Source organism: Carassius gibelio, chromosome B1 (genome assembly GCF_023724105.1).
Source record: "Carassius gibelio isolate Cgi1373 ecotype wild population from Czech Republic chromosome B1, carGib1.2-hapl.c, whole genome shotgun sequence".
NCBI classification, from domain to species: domain Eukaryota; kingdom Metazoa; phylum Chordata; class Actinopteri; order Cypriniformes; family Cyprinidae; genus Carassius; species Carassius gibelio.
This window is the reverse complement of record NC_068396.1, coordinates 8,746,474-8,770,851: the sequence shown is the minus strand read 5'-3', so window position 1 is coordinate 8,770,851 and position 24,378 is coordinate 8,746,474. Positions and strand designations below refer to the sequence as shown.

General features: G+C 36.3%; 1 protein-coding gene across 1 annotated transcript in view; it reads left to right on the top strand.

Moving 5' to 3' along the window:
* The window catches only part of LOC127949210 (protein sidekick-1), a 199,493-nt gene that overhangs the window by 77,131 nt on the left and 97,984 nt on the right, over positions 1 to 24,378 (top strand). The window contains exons 5-6 of the mRNA XM_052546238.1: positions 303 to 450; positions 14,874 to 15,007. Of these exons, the coding sequence (XP_052402198.1) occupies positions 303 to 450; positions 14,874 to 15,007 (282 nt within the window). The remainder of the gene's footprint in view (positions 1 to 302; positions 451 to 14,873; positions 15,008 to 24,378) is intronic.

Genomic DNA, 24,378 nt, shown 5'->3' with positions numbered 1-24,378 from the left:
ATTGGCTTTTGCATTCATAAGCTCAACAGAACCCTTTGTGATTTGTTATAACACACAACAATGTAAAAACCTGTAAAAATAAATATGATGGCATAAATAACTTAAGCCCTAATATTAATTAGTTAATAATACTATCTTAATAATAATAATCATTTTGATATTGTCAAAGTCATCAGCCACATTATTATCGCTACACCATGCTATTGTCTATAGGCTCAAACCTTAGAAGTAGGCATTTTTACTTCAGTAAACTGCACCTCTCCATCTCCTTCTCTCTGTATCCATTTCTTTCTCTCTCTTAGACATGGATAACTTTGCTGAACTGGAACAGAGGAAAACGGTCTCTCAGGGAAGAGCTGCTGTCCTGAATCCTCCCGCTGTGACCAGTTACCCTCGCCCTCAGGTCACATGGTTCAGAGACGGCTTCAAGATCATTCCTAACCATCGAGTGTAAGTGGCCGTTTTGACATCTAGGGAAATTCTGCCAGGTCTTTTCAATAGATTTAGATTGAATGAGAACTGGAGCTGCCAAGCTAGCACCAAAATAATAATAATAATAAATATAGCTGCAAGCAGCAATTACGGGGCCAAGCACTCCAACGGCAAATGTAGGAGCTAAGCATCGCATGAAGCATCACACCAAATTCATTAATGAGCAATAACAGCAATTTTGGAATTATTGTAATTGAAATGGCAAAAAAAAATCATAAAACCACCTCTAGTAGCATGATTACTTGGCTTATCAAGCTTGACCAATAGGTGGCACTGTTATAAAATCAATTTGGTGTACTCTGTGTGACTTTTCAATGACACACACAAAGTTTGGTGTCAATATGCCAAAGCATTCCAGGGATACAGCCTCAAGTGTCATTTTCTCATTGTGCCTCAAATTCGTCGATGTGGTATACGAAAACGGTTTTGTCTATTGACTCAAATGCCATAACTTTGAGTCAGCATAGTCTGAAGATCATTTGATTCGAATTTGGTGAAAATCGGACCTACGGTTGATGAGGAATTCGACAAAGTAGGTTTTCAACATAAATCAAAATGGCGGACCGGAAGTTCAGCTTACTATGGTATATTTGGTATCTATGTTATCGGCATAAACCAGGGAATATTTTGAGCCCAGTTCCATTCGAATGGGCTAATGCAATAAAAAGTTATTAGCATTTTTACAAGTGTAATTATTCATGGTTAATGAATGGTTTATTACTCTTGATCAATAGGTGGCGCTGTCACCAAATTTATGTGGCATGGTCAGTGTGAGGTGGCGATGACACATACAAAATTTGGTGCAAATATGTCAAAGCGTTGCAGAGATACAGCCTCAAATGCATTTTGGCACCCCTCCAGCAAATTCGTTGATGCGCTAAATGAGAACTGTTTCGTATATCGACACGAAATCCATAACTTTTTGCCAGCATGGTCTGAAGATGATTCATGTCAAATTTGGTGAAAATTGGACTAACGGTCTAGGAGGAGTTCGAAAAAGTAGGTTTTCAACATTAAGCAAAATGGCGGACAGGAAGTATGGCCAATTTTCACATAATTGGTATCAATGCTCTCGGCATGACCCACAGAATATAGCGAGACCATTTTAATTTTAATAGACTAATTTATTCAAAAGTTATTAGCATTTATGTGATATTTCATTATAACTATTGGCCACAAGGTGGCGCTGCCACCAAACTTTTTGAGTACCTTCAGGGCATGGAGCCGAATATTTTTGTAATTATTTGCGAAACGATACGATGCTGCGTTCAAAAAATACAGCATTTTAAATCATAATTCAAAATGGCCGACGCCTAAAATGGCCGACACAGGAAAATTGGATATCATTTGACTCGACATGACTCACTGAATCTAAAGAGACCAGTTGTGTGATTTTTGGCCAAACCATTCAGTAGTTATAAGCCAAAATATGCATTTTTCATATCTCCTGACCACTAGGTGGCGCTGTGTCGAAACACTGCAGGTAGTCTCAGTTCATGCTTGTTATAACGCACGCCAAGTTTGGTCTCAATATGACAAACCGTTGCCGGGATATAGCCTCACGTGCATGTTTGCGTGCTTTTCGTCAAATTTGTTTACATGTCATTCGACAACAGTTGGACGAATCAACTTGAATTCCATAACTTTTTGCCAGCATGGTCTGAAGATGATCTGAGCCAATTTTCGTGGCAATCGGACTAACCGTCTAGGACGAGTTCGAAAAAGTAGGTTTTTCGAATAATTGAAAATAGCGAAAAAACTAAACCTTGCGATTTTTGAATTTTGGGGTTCATTCGACTTGGCATGAGCCAAGGATTCAGAGGAAAAAAGAATTTCCATTTTCTGGCTTACGGTTCAAAAGTTATTAGCATACAAACATTAAAAGTTTGGACAAGTGGTGGCGCTAGAGAGTAGGAGATAGAGACTTCAAATTTGCTATAGTTAATGTTGGGACTGTCCTCTATCAGTGTGCCAAATTATACAACTTTCCCGCAATCGGTTCTATGGGCTGCCATAGACTTGCGGCGGAAGAAGAAGAAGAATAATAAATATAGCTGCAAGCAGCAATTACGGGGCCAAGCACTCCAACGGCAAATGTAGGAGCTAAGCATGGCATGAAGCATCACACCAAATACATTAATGAGCAATAACAGTAATTTTGGAATTATTGTAATTGAAATGGCAAAAAAAAAATCATAATACCACCTCTAGTAGCATGATTACTTGGCTTATAAAGTTTGACCAATAGGTGGCACTGTTATGAAATCAATTTGGTGTACTCTGTTTGACTTTTCAATGACACACACAAAGTTTGGTGTTAATATGCCACAGCATTCCAGAGATGCAGCCTCAAGTGTCATTTTGTCATTGTGTTTCAACTTCGTCGCTTTGGTATGCAAAAACGGTTTTGTCTATCGACACAAAATCCATAACTTTGTGTCAACATAGTCTGAAGATCATCTGATTCGAATTTGGTGAAAATTGGACATACGGTTCATGAGGAGTTCGAAAAAGTAGGTTTTCCACATAAATCAAAATGGTGGACCGGAACTTCAGTAAACACTGGCATATTTGGTATCTATGTTATCGGCATAAGCCAGGGAATATTTTGAGCCCAGTTTCGTTGCAATAGGCTAATGGACTAAAAAGTTATTAGCATTTTAAAAAGTGTAATTACTCATGGTTAATGAATGGTTTATTACTCTTGACCAATAGGTGGCGCTGTTACCAAATTTATGTGGCATGGTCAGGGTGAGGTGGCGATGACACATACAAAGTTTGGTGCAAATATGTCAAAGTGTTGCAGAGATACAGCCTCAAATGCATTTTGGCACCCTTCCAGCAAATTCGTTGATGCGCTAAATGAGAACCGTTACGTATATCGACACAAAATCCATAACTTTTTGCCAGCATGGTCTGAAGATGATTCACGTCAAATTTGGTGAAAATTGGGCTAACGGTCTAGGAGGAGTTCGAAAAAGTAGGTTTTCAACATTAAGCAAAATGGCGGACAGGAAGTAAGGCCAATTTTCACATTATTGGTATCAATACTCTCGGCATGACCCACAGAATATAGCGAGACCATTTTAATTTTAATAGACTAATTTATTCAAAAGTTATTAGCGTTTATGTGATATTTCATTATAACTATTGGCCACAAGGTGGCGCTGCCACCAAACTTTTTGAGTACCTTCAGGGCATGGAGCCGAATATTTTTGTAATTATTTGCGAAACGATACGATGCTGCGTTCAAAAAATACAGCATTTTGAAACATAATTCAAAATGGCCGACGCCTAAAATGGCCGACACAGGAAAATTGGATATCATTCGACTCGACATGACTCACTGAATCTAAAGAGACCAGTTGTGTGATTTTTGGCCAAACCATTCAGTAGTTATAAGCCAAAATATGCATTTTTCATATCTCCTGACCACTAGGTGGCGCTGTGTCGAAACACAGCAGGTAGTCTCAGTTCATGCTTGTTATAACACACGCCAAGTTTGGTCTCAATATGACAAACCGTTGCCGGGATATAGCCTCACGTGCATGTTTGCGTGCTTTTCGTCAAATTTGTTTACGTGTCATTCGACAACAGTTGGACGAATCAACTTGAATTCCATAACTTTTTGCCAGCATGGTCTGAAGATGATCTGAGCCAATTTTCGTGGAAATCGGACTAACCGTCTAGGACGAGTTCGAAAAAGTAGGTTTTTCGAATAATTGAAAATAGCGAAAAAACTAAACCTTGCGATTTTTGAATTTTATGGTTCATTCGACTTGGCCTGAGCCAAGGATTCAGAGGAAAAAAGAATTTCCATTTTCTGGCTTACGGTTCAAAAGTTATTAGCATACAAACATTGAAAGTTTGGACAAGTGGTGGCGCTAGAGAGTAGGAGTTAGAGGCTTCAAATTTGCTATAGTTAATGTTGGGACTGTCCTCTATCAGTGTGCCAAATTATACAACTTTCCCGCAAACTGTTCTATGGGCTGCCATAGACTTGCGGCGGAAGAAGAAGAAGAATAATAAATATAGCTGCAAGCAGCAATTACGGGGCCAAGCACTCCAACGGCAAATGTAGGAGCTAAGCATGGCATGGAGCATCACACCAAATGCATTAATGAGCAATAACAGCAATTTTAGGATGATTGTAATTGAAATGGCTAAAAAAATCATAAATACAACCTCTAGTAGCATGATTTACTGGCTTATCAAAATTGACCAATAGGTGGTGCTGTTATCAAGTCAATTTGGTGTACTCTGTGTGACTTTTCAATGACACAAACAAAGTTTGGTGTCAATATGCCAAAGCATTGCAGAGATACAGCCTCAAGTGTCATTTTGGCATTGTGCCTCAAATTCGTCGCTGTGGTATGCGAAAACGGTTTTGTCTATCGATACAAAATCCATAACATTTTGTCAGTACAGTCTACAGATCATCTGAGTCAATTTTGGTGAAAATCGGACTAACGGTTGATGAGGAGTTCGAAAAAGTAGGTTTTCAACATAAATCAAAATGGCGGACAGGAAGTTCGGCTTACTCTGGCATATATGGTATCTATGTTGTCGGCATAAGCCAGGGAATATTTTGAGGCCAGTTTCATTACAATAGGCTATTGCATTAAAAAGTTACTAGCATTTTTATAAGTGTAATTATTCATAGTTAATGAATGGTTCATTACTCTTGACCAATAGGTGGCGCTGTTACCAAATTTATGTGGCATGGTCAGTGTCAGGTGGCGATGACACATACAAAGTTTGGTGCAAAAATGTCAAAGCGTTGCAGAGATACAGCCTCAAATGCATTTTGGCACCCTTCCAGCAAATTCGTTGATGCGCTAAATCAGAACCGTTTTGTATATCGACACGAAATCCATAACTTTTTGCCAGCATGGTCTGAAGATGATTCACGTCAAATTTGGTGAAAATCGGACTAACGGTCTAGGAGGAGTTCGAAAAAGTAGGTTTTCAACATTAATCAAAATGGCGGACAGGAAGTATGGCCAATTTTGGCATAATTGGTATCTATGTTCTCGGCATGACCCAAAGAATACGGGGAGACCATTTGCATTTAAATTGTCTAATTTACTCAAAAGTTATTAGCATTTTTGTGATAATTCATTATAACTCTTGACCACAAGGTGGCGCTGCCACCAAGCTTTTTGAGTACATTCAGGGCATGGAGCCGAATATTTTTGTAATTATTTGCGAAACGATACGATGCTGCGTTGAAAAAATACAGCATTTTAAAACATAATTCAAAATGGCCGACGCCTAAAATGGCTGACACGGGAAATTTGCATATCATACGACTCGACATGACTCACTGAATCTAAAGAGACCAGTTGTGTGATTTTTGGCCAAACCATTCAGAAGATATAAGCCAAAATATGCATTTTTCATATCTCCTGACCACTAGGTGGCGCTGTGTCGAAACACTGCAGGTAGTCTCAGGTCATGCTTATTATAACACACACCAAGTTTGGTCTCAATATGCCAAACCGTTGCTGAGATATAGCCTCAAGTGCATTTTTGCGTGCTTTTCGTCAAATTTGTTTACGTGTCATTCGACAATGGTTGGACGAATCAACTTGAATTCCATAACTTTTTGCCAGCATGGTCTGAAGATGATCTGAGCCAATTTTCGTGGCAATCGGACTAACCGTCTAGCACGAGTTCGAAAAAGTAGGTTTTTCGAAAAATTGAAAATAGCGAAAAAACTAAACCTTGCGATTTTTGAATTTTGGGGTTCATTCGACTTGGCATGAGCCAAGGATTCAGAGGAAAAAATAATTTCCATTTTCTGGCTTACGGTTCAAAAGTTATTAGCATACAAACAATGAAAGTTTGGACAAGTGGTGGCGCTAGAGAGTAGGAGTTAGAGACTTCAAATTAGCTATAGTTAATGTTGGGACTGTCCTCTATCAGTGTGCCAAATTATACAACTTTCCCGCAATCGGTTCTATGGGCTGCCATAGACTTGCGGCGGAAGAAGAAGAAGAAGAAGAAGAAGAAGAAGAAGCAGAATAATAATAACGCCAACGATTACAATAGGTGCCTACGCACCTTCGGTGCTTGGCCCCTAATAATAACGCCAACGAAAACAATAGGTGCCTACGCACCTTCGGTGCTTGGCCCCTAATAACGCCAACGAAAACAATAGGTGCCTACGCACCTTCGGTGCTTGGCCCCTAATAATAATAATAATAATAATAATAATAATTGTTCAAACAAATTTTTTAAAAATAAATAATAATAATAATAAAAATATTTTTTAAAAAGTATGTATCATCATGATGGTGACTAGACGAAGACACAGTTTTCATTTGTAGGTGAATTAATCATGTAAATGATTAATGTCTATTGACACCAACCTGTTTAAATTCATTATGTAAATGTATTCCTAACATTATAATCTGTCAAAAGTCAGACAGACCTCGTCTGTACACTTTAGAACACACACACACACACATGCTTGCATTGAGAATAGTGTTATGTACTGTACATCAATCACTGTCTACAGTGTCTTTAGACTGATTGCATCAGTTGGCCCCCGTGGCAATGATGTGCTTTATGACATTCATTGATTCTCTAAATGAACCGGCATGTCCTGCAGTTGTTGACGCCACGCTCCACATTCTTGGATTGTTAGTAGCAGGGTCGACACATCTGCTCATCAAGCTTTACTGTCAGCGCCACAGCAGCATCTGAGGATAGCTCACCTCGCCAGCTGTCAGTCAAACGGTTGTCATGGCACCTGTGAGACGGTCTTCATTTCAAAGGCCACTCGTACGTGAAATGCGTTAGTCTATCAAAGAAATGAGATCTAGAGGAGAGAGATAAATACTCATGTGTGTCCAATGAAAACACACCCACCCACGACTAGCACAGGGGTTGTGAGGAGAGTGCAAGTTGGTTTAGCATAAATCGAACAGTGTAGAGGGATTTAGACTTAAACTAGAAAAATAAACTAAATTCAGCAGGTGCTTTTCAGATAACTTCGGAATACCTATTTAAACTAAATGCCTTGTTGGCAGAGGCTGTTTACACTAACTCCGCCCTATAATTCGATCCGAGAAACAAATTTGTTGTTTGAAGGAAGGAACATTTTATTTTATTTTATTTTATTTTTAGCTTAGTGTGAGGAATAGAACAAAATAGAAGTGTTTCAGGTCTTACAAAGTCCATGCATCTTGAATCACGATACCATGTCAGCTTTCAGATCCCTCTTTGTGCTTAAACATGCTAGATATGCTTTGCTAACAGATCTGGGATTAGCTCCTTGACTCCATGTCAGTAAATAGTTAGGAGAGACTTCCTAAAAGACTACAAGTCTTCCTTCAGAAAGAACTGCAAAAACAGACTGAATTTGCCAATAAAAAAAATCCTCTTGATTACTCTTTGAACTTCAGATATGCAGACACACACTCCTCTTCCCTTCATCTAGCTCTCTCTCTCTCTGCATTCCTCCCTCATTTGAATGTTTTTTGCTCCTGTTTTCTCTTCCTGCTTTGACTGATTGTGATAATTGAATTTGATAATTGACTCTTTGGTTCCCTAGCATAGCAGAACGTCATAGATTGGACCACAGTGCCATCAGGCTTTCCAACTAAACACACATGACATTTGTCACAAACGTTCTCAGACTTTCATGTTTATGAAAATAATTGAGTGAAATATACTGACCAAATTTGTCCTGCTGTCACTACCTCTCACTAAAGTCCCATTCACACCTAGAACAATAATTATATGATAACTTCTGTGTATTGGCATCCACACCAATGCACAAAAACATTCTGTTTATTAAAAGAATAAGCTGCAGTTATGTTGTGTGCTGCTAAAAATGACCAGGCTCTTCAAAGTTGGGTGGATTCTGATTGGCTGTCAGTCTTTTTGATTGCACACATTGGCATTACTGTGTATACAGTACACCCATTTATTTGAATAAAAATACAGAATAAAAACAGTATTATTGTAAATTAATATTATAATATTAATATTATAATTTAACATAACTGTTTTCTAGTTTAATCTCTTTTCAAATTTATTTGATTCTTGTATTGGCAAAGCTGAATTTTCAACAGCCATGACTCCAGTCTTCAGTGTCACATGACAATAAAAAAGTTATTATATTAATTGTTTGTTTGTTTGTTTGTTTTTTGGCCTATGTAACAATGTAAAAATGTTAATGAAAAAAAAATCTAAAACAGATTGTCAGTAATAAAATAAGAACAAATGAACGAATTACAAGCAATAGCACAAAAAAATATATAATAGAAAAAAAAGTGCTTTAAGTTCTTATGTAGGTTTATTAGTAATCTAATAGTAGCATTCAGGTACCAAATACTATCAAGTTAAAATGTATTGAAGCTAAAGAAGTTATTCAGTTGAGATCAGATTAGAGAAGTTTTTATTTTTATTTTTATTTTATTTTTTTATTAACATGATTGATCCAAACAGGTATGTTAAGCTGCTGTCACTTGAAGAACCACTGCATGGATCTGTTCAGGTCCAAAGGCTTTTTATTTGACCCCAGTTAATGATGGGTACTAGACATAACTGGCATTTTTACTTAATATTGTCTGCATTTGTCCATTTAAGTGTGGTAAGATGCAAAAAAGAGCTCAGTTTGGTAATGGCACGCAGTCTGATCCAGTGCTCTCTGTGTGCATGCTTTGGGTTACTTTTGTGTCTTCTCATTCTTTAATGTTTTAAAATAGTTTGAATGCTTAAACTGGCAAGACTGTAAAATGTGTGTATGATAATCTTTCAGGAAAAGTAAAAAATTAAGCAATAATCTGCAAGGGGATATTTTCAAAAAGTGTCCTCCTGAAAATTTTGGCACGTACGTTTTGTCCAAACTTTTGAATGATGAAGTTAATTCTAAAGAACTAAAAAGTTCTTTGCGTAACTTAAGTTTGTCCAGTGGCATCAGGCTGTTATTTTCTTTCTAAGAGTGTGGCCTCGTAAGCAGCAGCAGCAGCAACAGATCTGCCTGGGGACAGGATGCTAAGCAGCTGGTGTCCTGGTGGTGCCACAATAACCTGAAGCTGACTGCCCTGAAGCCTGCAGTGGAGATTGTGGACTTAAAGAAGGACACACAAACCCCCACAACCCTGAACATCAGTGGCTCAGCTGTCAACACCATTGAGTCCTTAAGTGCACCCTTAAGAGGGAAGCAAACAGTGATACTGTTTTAAAGAAGGATCAACAGAGGATGTATTTTAAGTGACAGCTGGAGAAATTCAGTCTGCCATAAGATTTTACACAATAGTCTTTAGGTGCGCTTCCTTCATAGCAGTTTGGTGCAGGTCAGTCACTGCACAGGGATTCACTGAAGTGACAGTTCAGGTGCACTTCAGTTCAAAGTAGGCACTGTAAAGATGCTTGTCCTTCCTCCCTTATAATTAATTCATTAGTTAATGCAAAAGTCAACCAAAACAGCACAGTTACAATATCTTTAACAATTTACATTACCTTTCAAAAGGTGGTAAAAAATATATTTGGATAACGTCTCATATACTCAAATAGGCTGCATTTATTTCATATATACATAGTAAAAACAGTAATATTGTAATATAATTTTAAAAACTTTCCTATTTTAATGTAGTTTTATATTCAGTGACTTCAGTGCTCTGAAGTCATTATGATATGCCGAGTTGGAACATTTCTTCCCATTATCAATGTTGACAACAGTCGTTCTGCCTAATATTTTATTTTAAACTGTGATGCAATTTTTCCAGGACATTCATAAATAGAAAGTTCAAAAAAGCATTTATTTGAAATGGAAATCTTTTGTACGTTATAAATGTATTTACCTTCACCTTTGATCCATTTAATGCATTCTTGCTGAACAAGTAATAATCTAATTAATTAATTAATTAATTAATTCATTTTAAGACTCTTAAATGGTAATATGTGTTTATACCAATACAAATATATATATATATATATATATATATATATATATATATATAGATAGATAGATAGATAGATAGATAGATAGATAGATAGATAGACAGATAGGTTGTATTAAATTAGCATTAGAACATGTATTATACAAAAAAATAATATTATAATACATTAACCTATGTAAAAAAAAAAAACAAAAACAAAAAAAAAAAATTCACCCAATATAAATCTTATTGTAAAGGGATACTATTTCTCATCTGGTAATGAAGTGTAAAGAACCAGCAAGACATAATGCAAGGGCTATAAATGTCCATCTGCTTCTCACGTATATAGACCAACAATTAAAAAATGTCACAGATGTAGCAGAAACCACTTAAAAAATTATAAAAGAAGATAAAAAATACAATCAATGCTGCCCACCTTAGCTCCAGAACATCTACAAGGTGCAACAATACACCTTCACTCACGAGTCATCATCTCTTTGAAATACTGTACTTTCATAACCATAAACACAAAAATAACAATAAACAAGAACAATAACCCTCATTAACATCCGAACTTCATCCCTGTTAAATGGTTGCTGTTGATGTTATTGTAGGCTTGCATTTACTAATGGAATTCAGCATCTTCTGCATTTATCACATGAAGGTCCTCCGATCCATAAACTTATTTTATCCAATGACCCTGCAGGAACCTTAAGTATGTGCACTCTGCAAGTTACAGAGCTGCATATTTGACCAATTTACGGCATATTGTATATAGCTTTTGTATGTAATATTTTCCATGACTAAACCATATTCAATATGCTTTTCTTCTATCTACCTTTATACTCCACATTTTGCAGTCTTTTTGTGTGTACAGGTCCGTTTATTGTGATCTTGGGGGCAATTTGACAAGTCAAATTCCATCTAAGAACAGTTTCCTGGCTTGTAAACTCAATTTGATATTTCTCTGTACCTTTCCCATGGTGCACTCTATTCTTCTGTTTCCCCCTATTCTCACCAACTTTTAATAATTTAATCACTGCTATTAAGTGTTTGGTTATCTGCACTGACTATGGTTTAACTCATTCACTGCAAAGCTACAACTGGTATAGTTCTAAAAATATCAATCAATATATATATATATATATATATATATATATATATATATATATATATATATATATATATATATATATATATATATATATATATATATATATATATATCTTATTATTTTTTCAGCTCCACTACAGGACAAATCAGAATCAGGGAAATAATTATTCTTTCCAAACAGGTTTTCCAAATGCTCTTACTGTCCACATCTGGCATTTCTGAGGGGCCGTTAACACAGAATGCGTTTTTCCATATTTCTCCCATGGTATTTGGTAGATGGACATGTTTAACTGCTGCTCTCTAGTCTTTTGCAGCATCTTGGACATAAAGCAGCATTCTAAAAATGCTTTATTTGTTCCACTACCCTCCTTCTTCCATTAAGCCATCTGGTCTAGCCCCTAACTCGTGCCATTTGTTGAGCCAAATGTTGACATGCTAGAATGTTCAAACAAACAAAATAATGTTCAGAAGCGCTGAAAAATAGACAAGGTGCCAAAGTTTGGCTGGTTACCATTGTCCAGTTATTTTCTGCTGGTTAATGCGGAAACTAAAACAATTGGTAGCAAAAAAGTGTAGTCTTCCATTCTATTTAGGCTGTCTGTGGTGACAAAATTGCAAGCAACTTATAACTTAGAAATGTTTTATGTTACAAGTGATCATTTTTAGTGGCTCCAAAAGGGATAGTTCATCCAAAAATGCCCATTTCACTGAAGAAGATATTTTGTTTGTTTTTGTATATCGGTGGGGTCTAATGGATTTCATACAGGTTTGAAATGACATGACGATGAGTAAATGGTAACCTAATTTTCATTTTGGATAAACTATCTATTTAATTTTTAAATTAGCAATGCATCTAAAACATAACAATCGTCACCTTACACCTTTAAATCCAGCCTGAAAGTGTAAGTTAAAGGCCTGGAATGTCTTATGTTTTAAAGTTGAAGGTGAAAGTGTGAAAACATCCCATGCTGAGATTTTTCCACTGTGGATTTATTTTGGACTGAGTGCGAGACTTCTCTTTTTTCATTTTCCTTTCCCTTCCCTTCCCTATTTTTTTCCCCTGGATGGAGAGGCTGGAATTAAAGACTCTGAGTTCAAAGGGATTTTTTTTTCCTTACAGGAGATAGATTAAAACGCTTATTCTTGACGTTTTCATGTGGTTTCTCTCTTTCTCTTTCCCTGTCTGTCCTCTCGCTGTCTCTCGCTCCCCATCTAACTTTATTTCACCTTGAACTCCATGTGAACAACATCCAGTGCCCATTAAATATCTCAGGGCTTATCCTTTTTTCTATCTTCCTTGTCTTACCGCTTGTTTGCTTGTCTGATTCGCATTTCCTGCCCTAAAAGCTCTTCCATATTGAAGCCAGAGTAAAGGCTATTTAGTTCCTAATGGTTCCTCCTCTTTCACCTTGAGACTGTGTATGCGTACATGCATTAGTGTGTGAAAGTATCCAGTAATCAAAATGAACCCACTCTTTGAAATCTCGACAAAAGAGCTCTATATATTTAAATGTGGACAGTCACCCATGACTGGACTTTATTGACATTACATGGTGGCTCACGCATTAAAACACTGAGCTCCTCTGTTTGAAGATTACTGTAGGCTTTGGCCAGCGTTTCGGAGGTCTGCCATTGCGTCAGGATTTGATGTGGAGAAACTGTGCGCTTACATAAATGAATAATGTCAAAGTCACAACGAATGTTTTTTTTTTTTCAATTTCATCATCTTTGTCATTATTTGAGCTGTTACAACATCACTTCTATTTTCAGATGTCATTTAAATTATTGAGGTTGGGTTGAAGTAGTGCTGAAAGAGTTGGCTAACAGCAGCCCTACAGTGTCCAATCCCAACGGTGTCATTCCACCTGGAGTTTTCACTCCGTTTTATGGTTATATAATGGAAATTATAACTTCACCATAAAAGTACTGTAAGCAAAGACTCCTGTACTGTGTAGTTAAAGGGGTAGTTCACTCAGAAATTGATTTTCTCATTTACTCCAGGTTGTTCCAAATCCGAATGACTTCTGAATGTTCCTGGATATTCTTCCATGGAACATAAAGACATTTTGAAGATGTTTCGATGTCATTTCAACGAAAGGGGATTTTCAAGCTTCTGAAAGCGCCATCAAAGTATTTTCACACTACTTGGACAACTCAATTACATATTACATAATATCCTACTCGTATGAAAACAACAATAAATTATTATTATGTGTATTTTATGTTATTAAAGCTGTCGAGCTGTATCACTTTAACAATAATTGCATCCTGCTTGTTTATTGGTTTCAGATGCAATATTAAATTTTTTTGTTTGTTTTTAATTTAGTTTTTAATTTCTTCCGAACTAAAATACCTATCATCATATACTGCTATAGTGGTTGGGTACACCAATAAAACATTCAAACTGAATTTTTTGAGTCTAAATAATTGTCATTTTGTATTACGGTACCCTCTCAAATTTTGCAGCTTCATCACATTTCATATTTGTTTTCAAGTTTTGCCTTTAAATAGTCTACAGTATTTAACGTTAAATACATATTCAAACCTGTGTCAGCTCACTCTTTATAGTGTGACAGCATGCCTTGCTTAAGTTTATGTATAATTCTTTAATATTATTTGAATTAAAGTTGATATGTGTAAGCAGCTGTCTGTATTAGTTCTTTTGTCACCTAGTGCTTTACTTTTAGAAATGGGCTTTCGGTAACGGTCTGTTTCTCTGGAGAGTTCTGACAGACAGGATTGTGATTTTTTGGGGGGCTTTCTGCAGGTTCTCTGGGTGTGGCACATCTAGTTGTGGCGGTGACTAAAGTGTGGAGCTCTTAGTGCTTTTAAAAACTTGCCTCATATAAAGGTGTGATTGTGTCATGTGTGTGTGAAAATTTGAAAGCGCTATTGACGTTTGTCACAAGAGCACTATTGAACACAGACCATAGAGGAACATGAAAGCCCACTCTCCCTTCTTTCCTTATTCATTTTGTTGTGTTTTTCTTTAGCGAGTTATTTTTTCCTGCCCTCGAGAGAGATAAAAATATCAGTTCAAAAAGTGGCAAAAGCCTCACATAATGTAAGTGGACATGTGCGCATGTTTGTGCATGTTCATTTTTCATCGTGTCCAGTGATGTATTGATTTGTGAATGTGTGCTGAAAGGAGTAATTATCACGTTGCCCTCTCGCCGATGAGACCATCCTGAACTAAAATAATAAAATGCTAATGTGCTTTCATTAGTACTTTACCTTCCACAATTTTACAAATAAGCCAATTGATTTGGTGCAGGTCACCCTGAGATTACAAAGGATTAGAATGGAGTCCTAAGTGGACAGTGTTGTTGACCATTCTTATAAGTGTTTTGTGTGTTTCTCTTTTGGTTTCAGAGCAATAACATTGGACAATCAGCTTGTGGTTTTGGGCACGGCGGCAGCAGATGCGGGTCGGTATTATGTACAGGCCGTTAACGAACGTAATGGGGAAAACAAAACCAGCCCTTCCATTTACCTGAGTATAACAAGTAAGTTTACGAATAGCATTTACTATACATACAGTATATATGTGTTTGCGTGTGTGTGTGTGTGTGTGTGACCCTGGACCACAAAACAGTCTTAAATCAATGGGGTATATTTGTAGCAATAGCCAAAAATACATTCTATGAGTCAAAATGATAGATTTTTCTTGCCAAAATCATTAGGATATTAAGTAAAGATCGCGTCCCATGAAAATATTTTGTCAATTTCCTACTGTAAGTATATTAAAACGAAATTTTTGGTTTGTTATATGCATTGCTAAGAACTTCATTTGGACAACTTTAAAGGCAATTTTCGCAATATTTAGATTTTTTTGCACCCTCAGATTCCAGATTTTCAAATAGTTGTATCTCGGTAAAATATTGTCTCATCATAACAAACCATACATCAATGGAAAGCTTATTTCAGCTTTGACTGGTTTTGTGGTACAGGGTCACCACATGCTTCCCAGTATATAGTCTACTGGAAATGTATGTCATTTCAATAGAACTTACAGTAGATCTTAAATGCAAATAGTTTAAAGCTATTGAAAAATTAGGAATCACTGTATTATAACTTTCATTATTAAGATTAACCAACTTTGATATTTACTGTCTGTTTAAATATGTGTTCCTGTAGCTCAACTGGTAACGCGCTGTGTTAGAAGGCGCAAGGTTGGGGGTTCGAATCTCATGAACAACATGATAGTAGAAAATTGTTAGCCTGAATACAATGTAAAACACTTTTATCCAAAGCGTCTGAAAAATGTTTATAAATATATATTTCGATTTTAATCAACTAGTGATCGTTAGGCATCATATGTTTGTTAAAGGCATCATATGTTTGTTAATGACTTGATAATTAAAGTTATTTAATCTGCTAATGAGTAAAATGTTGCTTGGAATTAATGCAGATATGTTGTGGGTTCACTTATCTCTGTCGCATGAAAACATTTGTGATAGTTAAATATCACAGCTGATGTGTAAAACAGGGACTATATTAGAGACTATATGATGGGAAATATTATGCAGTTACATGAATTTCTTAGGTCCTCAGTGGGTGTATAAAGCAAAATTAGATGTTAGACTAGATTTATTCTTTTGGGTGCATATGGTGTGTGATTGTAATGTGAAATTGTAATATGTTTTATTCAGTGCAGCTCTCTGGGACAAAATATTGACTTTTTTTCAAGTGGATGTGCTTTTAAATTAAACATATTGACCCTCCCTTTCACCTTACACATTTTCAACCATTTCATTTCTCTATATTGTCAATATGCTGTAGAAACACTAGTGCGTGGCACAATTTGTAGGTTGGTTTTTAAAGGACATTAATTTCGTCTTTTTACTGTAAGTGAAGGAGAAAGTTGTTTTTACTCCTAATTAAGGCCAGAATTATATATTTTTTTAAACAACCAGCTACTTTTCAAAGTAGAATGACATAAAAGTACCATGCAGAAGACCTTTATAAATCTCATTTCAAATGAATGTAAAACTGAAGGAACAAAAGGGTAAGGAAAGTGTTCCGTGTGAAAATCATCTCTTTAAGTCATTAGTTTCTCTGCAGTGTTTCATGGGACAAGAGGTTTATGACTTTCAGTCAAAATCCACCATTTGGAGAAATGTCATTTTTTTCTAATCAAAAATTTAGAGGAAAGGAGATGTTGAAAGTAGTTTAAAGGATCTGAAACTCCACAAACAGAGTGTTGAGTTGAATGAATATGACAAGGACATAAGAAGGGGAAAGAACAAAGAAATGATGAGTAGAGAGCTGACAGCAGGAGGGATTTTAAAAAAAATCTTTTTTTTATTTTTTTTATTGACTCATTAGAATTATTTTTATGTCATTTTGCATTGACCTTTAAGAAGTTTATGAGCTTTTAGGGTATTAAAGATGTATGTTTAATAATATAATATAATATAATATTATATAATAATGTCTTTATATTGTATTTCAGAAGCATTGCACTTTAATATTGGTATTGTAACACATCATTGAAATATACATCCAGCTAAATACTTGCACAATCTGTAGATACTGCTTTTGATATTAACAGGCACAGCCCCTGTTGAAAAACCCAGCATATGCTGGTTAGGTATGTTTTGAAGCATGGCAGCTGGTTTAAGATGGTCCTGTGCTGGTCCTAAGCAACTAGCTCCTGCTCAGGGCCAGCTTATAAACAGCTCAGGACCAGCTTAAACCAGGTGCCATGCTTCAATACATACTTAACCGACACATGCGTTTATTTATTTATTTTTTTCAACAGCCACATGCTGACTTGCAAACATATATCAACATTAATATTAATATTTTGAGGCATGTCCCAACAGTGTTCTGAAGGAACCTACTTGACTGGATAAGAGACAGGTGGCGTCATAAAGTCAGGATGTGAAGAACACTGAACCTTGAAGTTGAGCCTCTCATATAACTCATATACAGTATTGTTCAAAATAATAGCAGTACAATGTGACTAACCAGAATAATCAAGGTTTTTCGTATATTTTTTTATTGCTACGTGGCAAACAAGTTACCAGTAGTTTCAGTAGATTGTCAGAAAACAAACAAGACCCAGCATTCATGATATGCACGCTCTTAAGGCTGTGCAATTGGGCAATTAGTTGAATTAGTTGAAAGGGGTGTGTTCAAAAAAATAGCAGTGTGGCATTCAATCACTGAGGTCATCAATTTTGTGAAGAAACAGGTGTGAATCAGGTGGCCCCTATTTAAGGATGAAGCCAACACTTGTTGAACATGCATTTGAAAGCTGAGGAAAATGGGTCGTTCAAGACATTGTTCAGAAGAACAGCGTACTTTGATTAAAAAGTTGATTAGAGAGGGGAAAACCTATAAAGAGGTGCAAAAAATGATAGGCTGTTCAGCTAAAATGATCTCCAATGCCTTAAAATGGAGAGCAAAACCAGAGAGACGTGGAAGAAAACGGAAGACAACCATCAAAATGGATAGAAGAATAACCAGAATGGCAAAGGCTCAGCCAATGATCACCTCCAGGATGATCAAAGACAGTCTGGAGTTACCTGTAAGTACTGTGACAGTTAGAAGACGTCTGTGTGAAGCTAATCTATTTTCAAGAATCCCCCGCAAAGTCCCTCTGTTAAAAAAAAGGCATTTGCAGAAGAGGTTACAATTTGCCAAAGAACACATCAACTGGCCTAAAGAGAAATGGAGGAACATTTTGTGGACTGATGAGAGTAAAATTGTTCTTTTTGGGTCCAAGGGCCACAGGCAGTTTGTGAGACGACCCCCAAACTCTGAATTCAAGCCACAGTACACAGTGAAGACAGTGAAGCATGGAGGTGCAAGCATCATGATATGGGCATGTTTCTCCTACTATGGTGTTGGGCCTATTTATCGCATACCAGGGATCATGGATCAGTTTGCATATGTTAAAATACTTGAAGAGGTCATGTTGCCCTATGCTGAAGAGGACATGCCCTTGAAATGGTTGTTTCAACAAGACAATGACCCAAAACACACTAGTAAACGGGCAAAGTCTTGGTTCCAAACCAACAAAATTAATGTTATGGAGTGGCCAGCCCAATCTCCAGACCTTAATCCAATTGAGAACTTGTGGGGTGATATCAAAAATGCTGTTTCTGAAGCAAAACCAAGAAATGTGAATGAATTGTGGAATGTTGTTAAAGAATCATGGAGTGGAATAACAGCTGAGAGGTGCCACAAGTTGGTTGACTCCATGCCACACAGATGTCAAGCAGTTTTAAAAAACTGTGGTCATACAACTAAATATTAGTTTAGTGATTCACAGGATTGCTAAATCCCAGAAAAATAAATGTTTGTACAAAATAGTTTTGAGTTTGTACAGTCAAAGGTAGACACTGCTATTTTTTTGAACACACCCCTTTCAACTAATTGCCCAATTGCACAGCCTTAAGAGCGTGCATATCATGAATGCTGGGTCTTGTTTGTTTTCTGAGAATCTACTGAACCTACTGGTAACTTGTTTGCCACGTAGCAATAAAAAATATACTAAAAACCTTGATTATTCTGGTTAGTCACATTGTACTGCTATTATTTTGAACAAAACTGTAACTCGCACACACACCTTTCATAGTGTCACTGTGAGTAAGAACAACCGAATCGATGTAAACATGGATATAAAGGCTAGCGTGTCACTTTGTTTGACTTTTTTAGCGTCTCATGCTGTCTTCTGTGAATATAAGTGTGTGGCTTCGTGTGTGACTCATCTCTCAAATGTTGTCTGTGGTGAAGTGAGGCTGAGCAGGAAGAGAGAGTAGGCATCCATCTGGACCAGAGGATGGAAACCAGACGGTGACATCTGGAGAGAGACAGACAGAGAGAGAGTAGCATCTCATATATATTTGTAGGTGTTCATACGTAAATTGGGGTTTTAGCAGGCATATATTTAAATAGTTTAGATAGAAAACTATTAGTAGTTTAAATAGAGAGTGTATGAGCAGAATATGACAGAATCTAGCCATAGTATGTATGAACTTCAGAGGTGTTCAGTTTTTTAGAAATCCTTAGAAGATTGAGGAATTTTTAATTCATCCAATTTAAGGGTTGATATCATTGTATTTATAAGAAATTAACACAGTTAATGGGTTTGCCTGATTTGGTATTATAACATTTCATTCTGTTCTTTAGCTTTGGTTATAATTAACTCATATAAAGAGTGCAAATTACCGTATTTTCCGGACTATAAGTCACACTTTTTTTCATAGTTTGGCTGGTCCTGCGACTTATATTCAGGTGCGACTTATTTATCAAAATTAATTTGACATGAACCAAGAGAAATTAACTAAGAGAAATGAACCAAAAGAAAACATTACCGTCTACAGCCGCCAGAGGGCGCTCTAAGCAGCTCAGTGCTCCTGTAGCCCACTACTGAAATTATAGAGCGCCCTCTCGTGGCTGTAGACGGTAATGTTTTCTCTTGGCTTTTGGGTCTAAATAAATGCGACTTATAGTCCAGTGCGACTTATATATGTTTTTTCCTCATCATGACGTATTTTTGGACTGATGTGACTTATACTCCGTATACGAAAAATACGGTACTTCAATTTTTGTATAAGTCCCATTTGGATTTAATTTATAACTTGCCATTTAAAACTTGCCATTTAAACATTTTTCAAAAGTTTCTCCATCTACATCAAACACTGAATGACACTCTCTGGAAAAACACACAGATAGAGTCCAGGGACGTCACAGTCGTAAAATCTGGTTCATACTGTGGCTTATTCTGAGCAAGAGCCACCTACAGAACGAGCAGGTGTCTAACTGTAGTTTTTGTTTTGAGCAGCAGGTTGATCTGGATTTGGGTGGTCTGTGGGCGTCTAAATCGTTAATATGAGATTCTTGTCTATGATGCGTGCGCCCACTTGAATGAACATTTAGAAGTATTTTGACAGTCTGTGTCTCTTTCTTGCCTCTTGTTATTTCTGTTTACATTGTTTGTTAGTGCCTGCGTGCCAGATGTTGATTATGCACGGTTTAAAACTAAATTCATCAGACACTTGTCCCTGGTGTCATATGCATTTTTAATTGTCTCACAGAATCTCTGCTCCTGCCTCTCTGTATCTCTAGAGATGCCACTTCTCTTTGTTCAAGGCCTTCATCCTCTCTCTGAATGTAACCGCAACATGGCCACATGCACAAAGCAGTTTTTTAAGAGTGACAATTGCATTTAAATTTGAGAGTCATTGTTTTTGTGTGAATACAATTCATAACTTTTCAGTTTCAGCTTTTCATTACCTAAAGTAATTTACTAATGTCAGAAAAGTGTTTTAATGATTTAGAAAATCCCTTATGCTCACAAAGTCTGCAATTATTTGATAAAAAATAAACGGTAAAATGGTAAAACGGTAGTATTGTGAAATTTTTAATTAAATATAGAATTCTTTGATGAATAGAAACTTCAAAAGAACAGCATTTATTTAAAATAGAAATTAACATATATTTATACATATATACATATATATATAACATTTGTCACTTTTGATAAATTTAAAGTGTCATTGCTAAAAAAAACTAGTATTAATTTCTTTAAAAAAAAAATAATAAATTTCTTACCTTATTGGCAGACTGAATTTATGTTAGTGCTATTTCTCTGAGGACATAGCAGATTTCATCCTTAAATCAGCAAAACCTTTCAAAAGCCACCACTAACTGTAAAGACTGTAATCCATTGGAGTTTATTATTGTCCTAAACATCTAATCCTCAAGATTAAAACATATCCAGATCAGGATTAACACATCTGGAAAATTACATACTCATTAATCTTTAGATGAGATTTATGGCCAACCGTTATTTACAACCGTCTCTGGACCTGGTGTTTGATTTATTGCTTCAGCCTCAGTGTTTTTAAAAGGATCTTTTTATATATATTTTTGATTAATGTGTAAGTATTATACAGCCCTGCTTTTCTGTTTTCATCAAATCAAATCAAATGGGATGATTTGATAAAACGCGGGCCTGCTGTGATGGTAAGTGATGGGTGATGATGGTGTTATGGAACAGGAGGTGTTATGATGACGTATACTAACATCAGAAGCAGGCAGCGAAGCTTTATGTGTTTGCTGATCATGCATGGATGCTCAAATCAAATATGGGCACATAAACACGTCTCAGATATGTTATTTATTTTAGCTGATTCCCCAATCAAAACCATAGAGTATATGTAATTAATCATGTAATTGGTTATGTACAGCACAGTGTGATCTGAAAGTCAAAAATGCTCCCATTTTGCACTCTTTTTAAATTGACAAATTATTATGCTGCTAATGATCTGAAATTAAACATTTTGTGAAGAAAATATCAGGGACTCTACAAATTTCTGACAAACCTGATGATCCATTAAAACATCTGACCTTTGCATATGTGTTAAAACATGGTCAATGTCCCAAATTAGATCAGTGACCTATAATAATGCAAAATTTGAAATATATAATATATATATAAATGCATCCTTTATGCATTACATTATTTTGCTTTTGCAATGTCTTTTACATCTTTTAATCTGTTTTATGTCACAATATGGATTTTTAAATAGTGCTTTCATATTAATTCTTTAATGCATTTTATGCATTAAATATATAAGCACCAATTTCCATGTGTCACCCAAATAGTAGTGGTCCCAAATAATGTTATATATAGTTGGTTCCCTGCAAGTATTTTGTGAGCTATTTCAGCGTATTGCATCTTTATGTCTGCCTGCCTTCGAGTGTTTGTCAGGATATTCTCAATAAAAGGAGTTGACTTTGCTGTTGCTTTAGAAGGTGAAGTTTAAAAGACATTCTGTCGTTTCTCTTCTGGAGATCTACTGTATGTCAGTGTCTATCACAGTCAATTGCTAACATCCTCCCTCCTCAAAACATTCACCACTGGAAAGTTTCCTCCCAATTTGTCTATTGAAGATTGTTATTTGTTTTCCAACCATAACAAGGTTCATTACATTTCAGATTGATATGCAGCTTTCAAAACCTTGTTTTCAATTCCTTGTAGGATAAGAGGATGGATATACATCCTGTTTATATACTGTATAAATTCAACTCTACTAAATGCTTTGATAAAGATACACACCTTTTAAAATTCCTGAATTTATATAGTGATGAAATACTGACTACAACAAAATGCTTTCCAGTTTTGTGTATCTTTAACAATACATTATCATATAAATATCCAGTCAGTGTGTTTCTTCCCTCTATACAATCCAATATTGTTTTGGAACCAAATCATTTTCATTTGATGAATAACAATGGTTTGGAATGAAATTAGGGTGAGTAAATGTATATTTTTTCCCTTGATGGACAATGTGAGTCACATTAGCAAAATTTTGGAGAAACTTTGATATTTCAGTGAAATTTGGCTGGCAAAAAGGTCTATTGTCATTAGTGTAGTGATTTATGAATCACATCTCACACAAAAGTCACTTTCAAACCAAGAAACTTCAGAATTTCCATAATCAATTTGTACCTGATGCAAAATACTGTATGTTCCCCTTTAAGCAAAACTAATTTCCTATTTAAAGGGTGGGTGAAATGCTATTTCATGCATACTGAGTTTTTTACACTGTTAAAGAGTTGGATTCCCATGCTAAACATGGACAAAGTTTCAAAAATTAAGTTGTACGTTTGAAGGAGTATTTCTGGTCCAAAAATACTCCTTCCGGTTTGTCACAAGTTTCGGAAAGTTTTTTTCGAGTATGGCTCTGTGTGACGTTAGATGGAGCGGAATTTCCTTATATGGGTCCTGAGGGCGCGTTTGCCGGAAGAGTGCGCGCTCCCTTATAGCAGAGCACTGAGAGCACAGACATTCACTGATCAGAGAGAGAGCGTCGCGAAATGTCACAAAAGGAGTGTGTTTTTGGTTGCCAGGGCAAGACAACCCTGCACAGATTACCAAAAAAAAAAAAAAACAGCATTAAGGGACCAGTGGATGGAGTTTATTTTTACAGAGCATCCACGGAGTTGTGCAAGTGTTTGTTCCCCTGCATTTCGAAGATGCTTGTTTTACAAACAAGGTGGTCCAGTTTGACGCCGGATTTGCACATCGTTTATTTCTTAAGGATAATGCAATCTCAACGAAAAAGGGTCACGATCGTGTGTTGGAACCGCAGGCGGTGAGTAAAACACAATATCTCTGTGTTGTTAACTTAGCTATCGGCGTGTAAGCACATCAAGTAAACAACATGCGATGTTGTCATCAAACTGCACTTTCCACATGTACACCTTAAAAAAAAAAAAGACGACAAAGTGGAACTTAGTCATTTTCCAAAACCGCTAAGCAAATATATACAGTTTCAGTACATACCACATAGAGACTGATTGCTGATGCAGCTCTTGTTCAATTTCAGCCTCTGGATCTGATTCTGGATCATAAATATACGCTGAATCTGACTGTTAGCCATGGTTTGTTTTGGTTGGTTTTGTCCTCACGGTGTCACAGCTTCCAGACGCGCTCAACTCAAAAGCCTACTGGCGCTCGTGATTCTTTAGCTCCGCCCACACGTCACGCCTCCAGCCACTCGTGTTTTTCCGGGAAAAATCGGTACAGACTATCTTTCTCTTATGAATATAATAAAACTAAAAACTTTTTGGAGTTATGAAGGATGCAGTACTACTCTATAGGTACTCAAGATTAACAGGATATTGAGTGAAAACGAGCATTTCACCCCCCCTTTAAATTATTTGATTTTGACAGTATAAAATTGCTTTATACTCAAACTACTGTATATTTTTTGAGCAGCTATACATATTTTGGCTTGTGCTGTATCTGTACTGAGTTGCGGATGTTTCTTCATCTCTAGTTCACTCACGATGTCCAATCATAGGTTACGCAATTAGCAGTTGGACATATTCTTGTTTCACCCCAGTGAGCTGT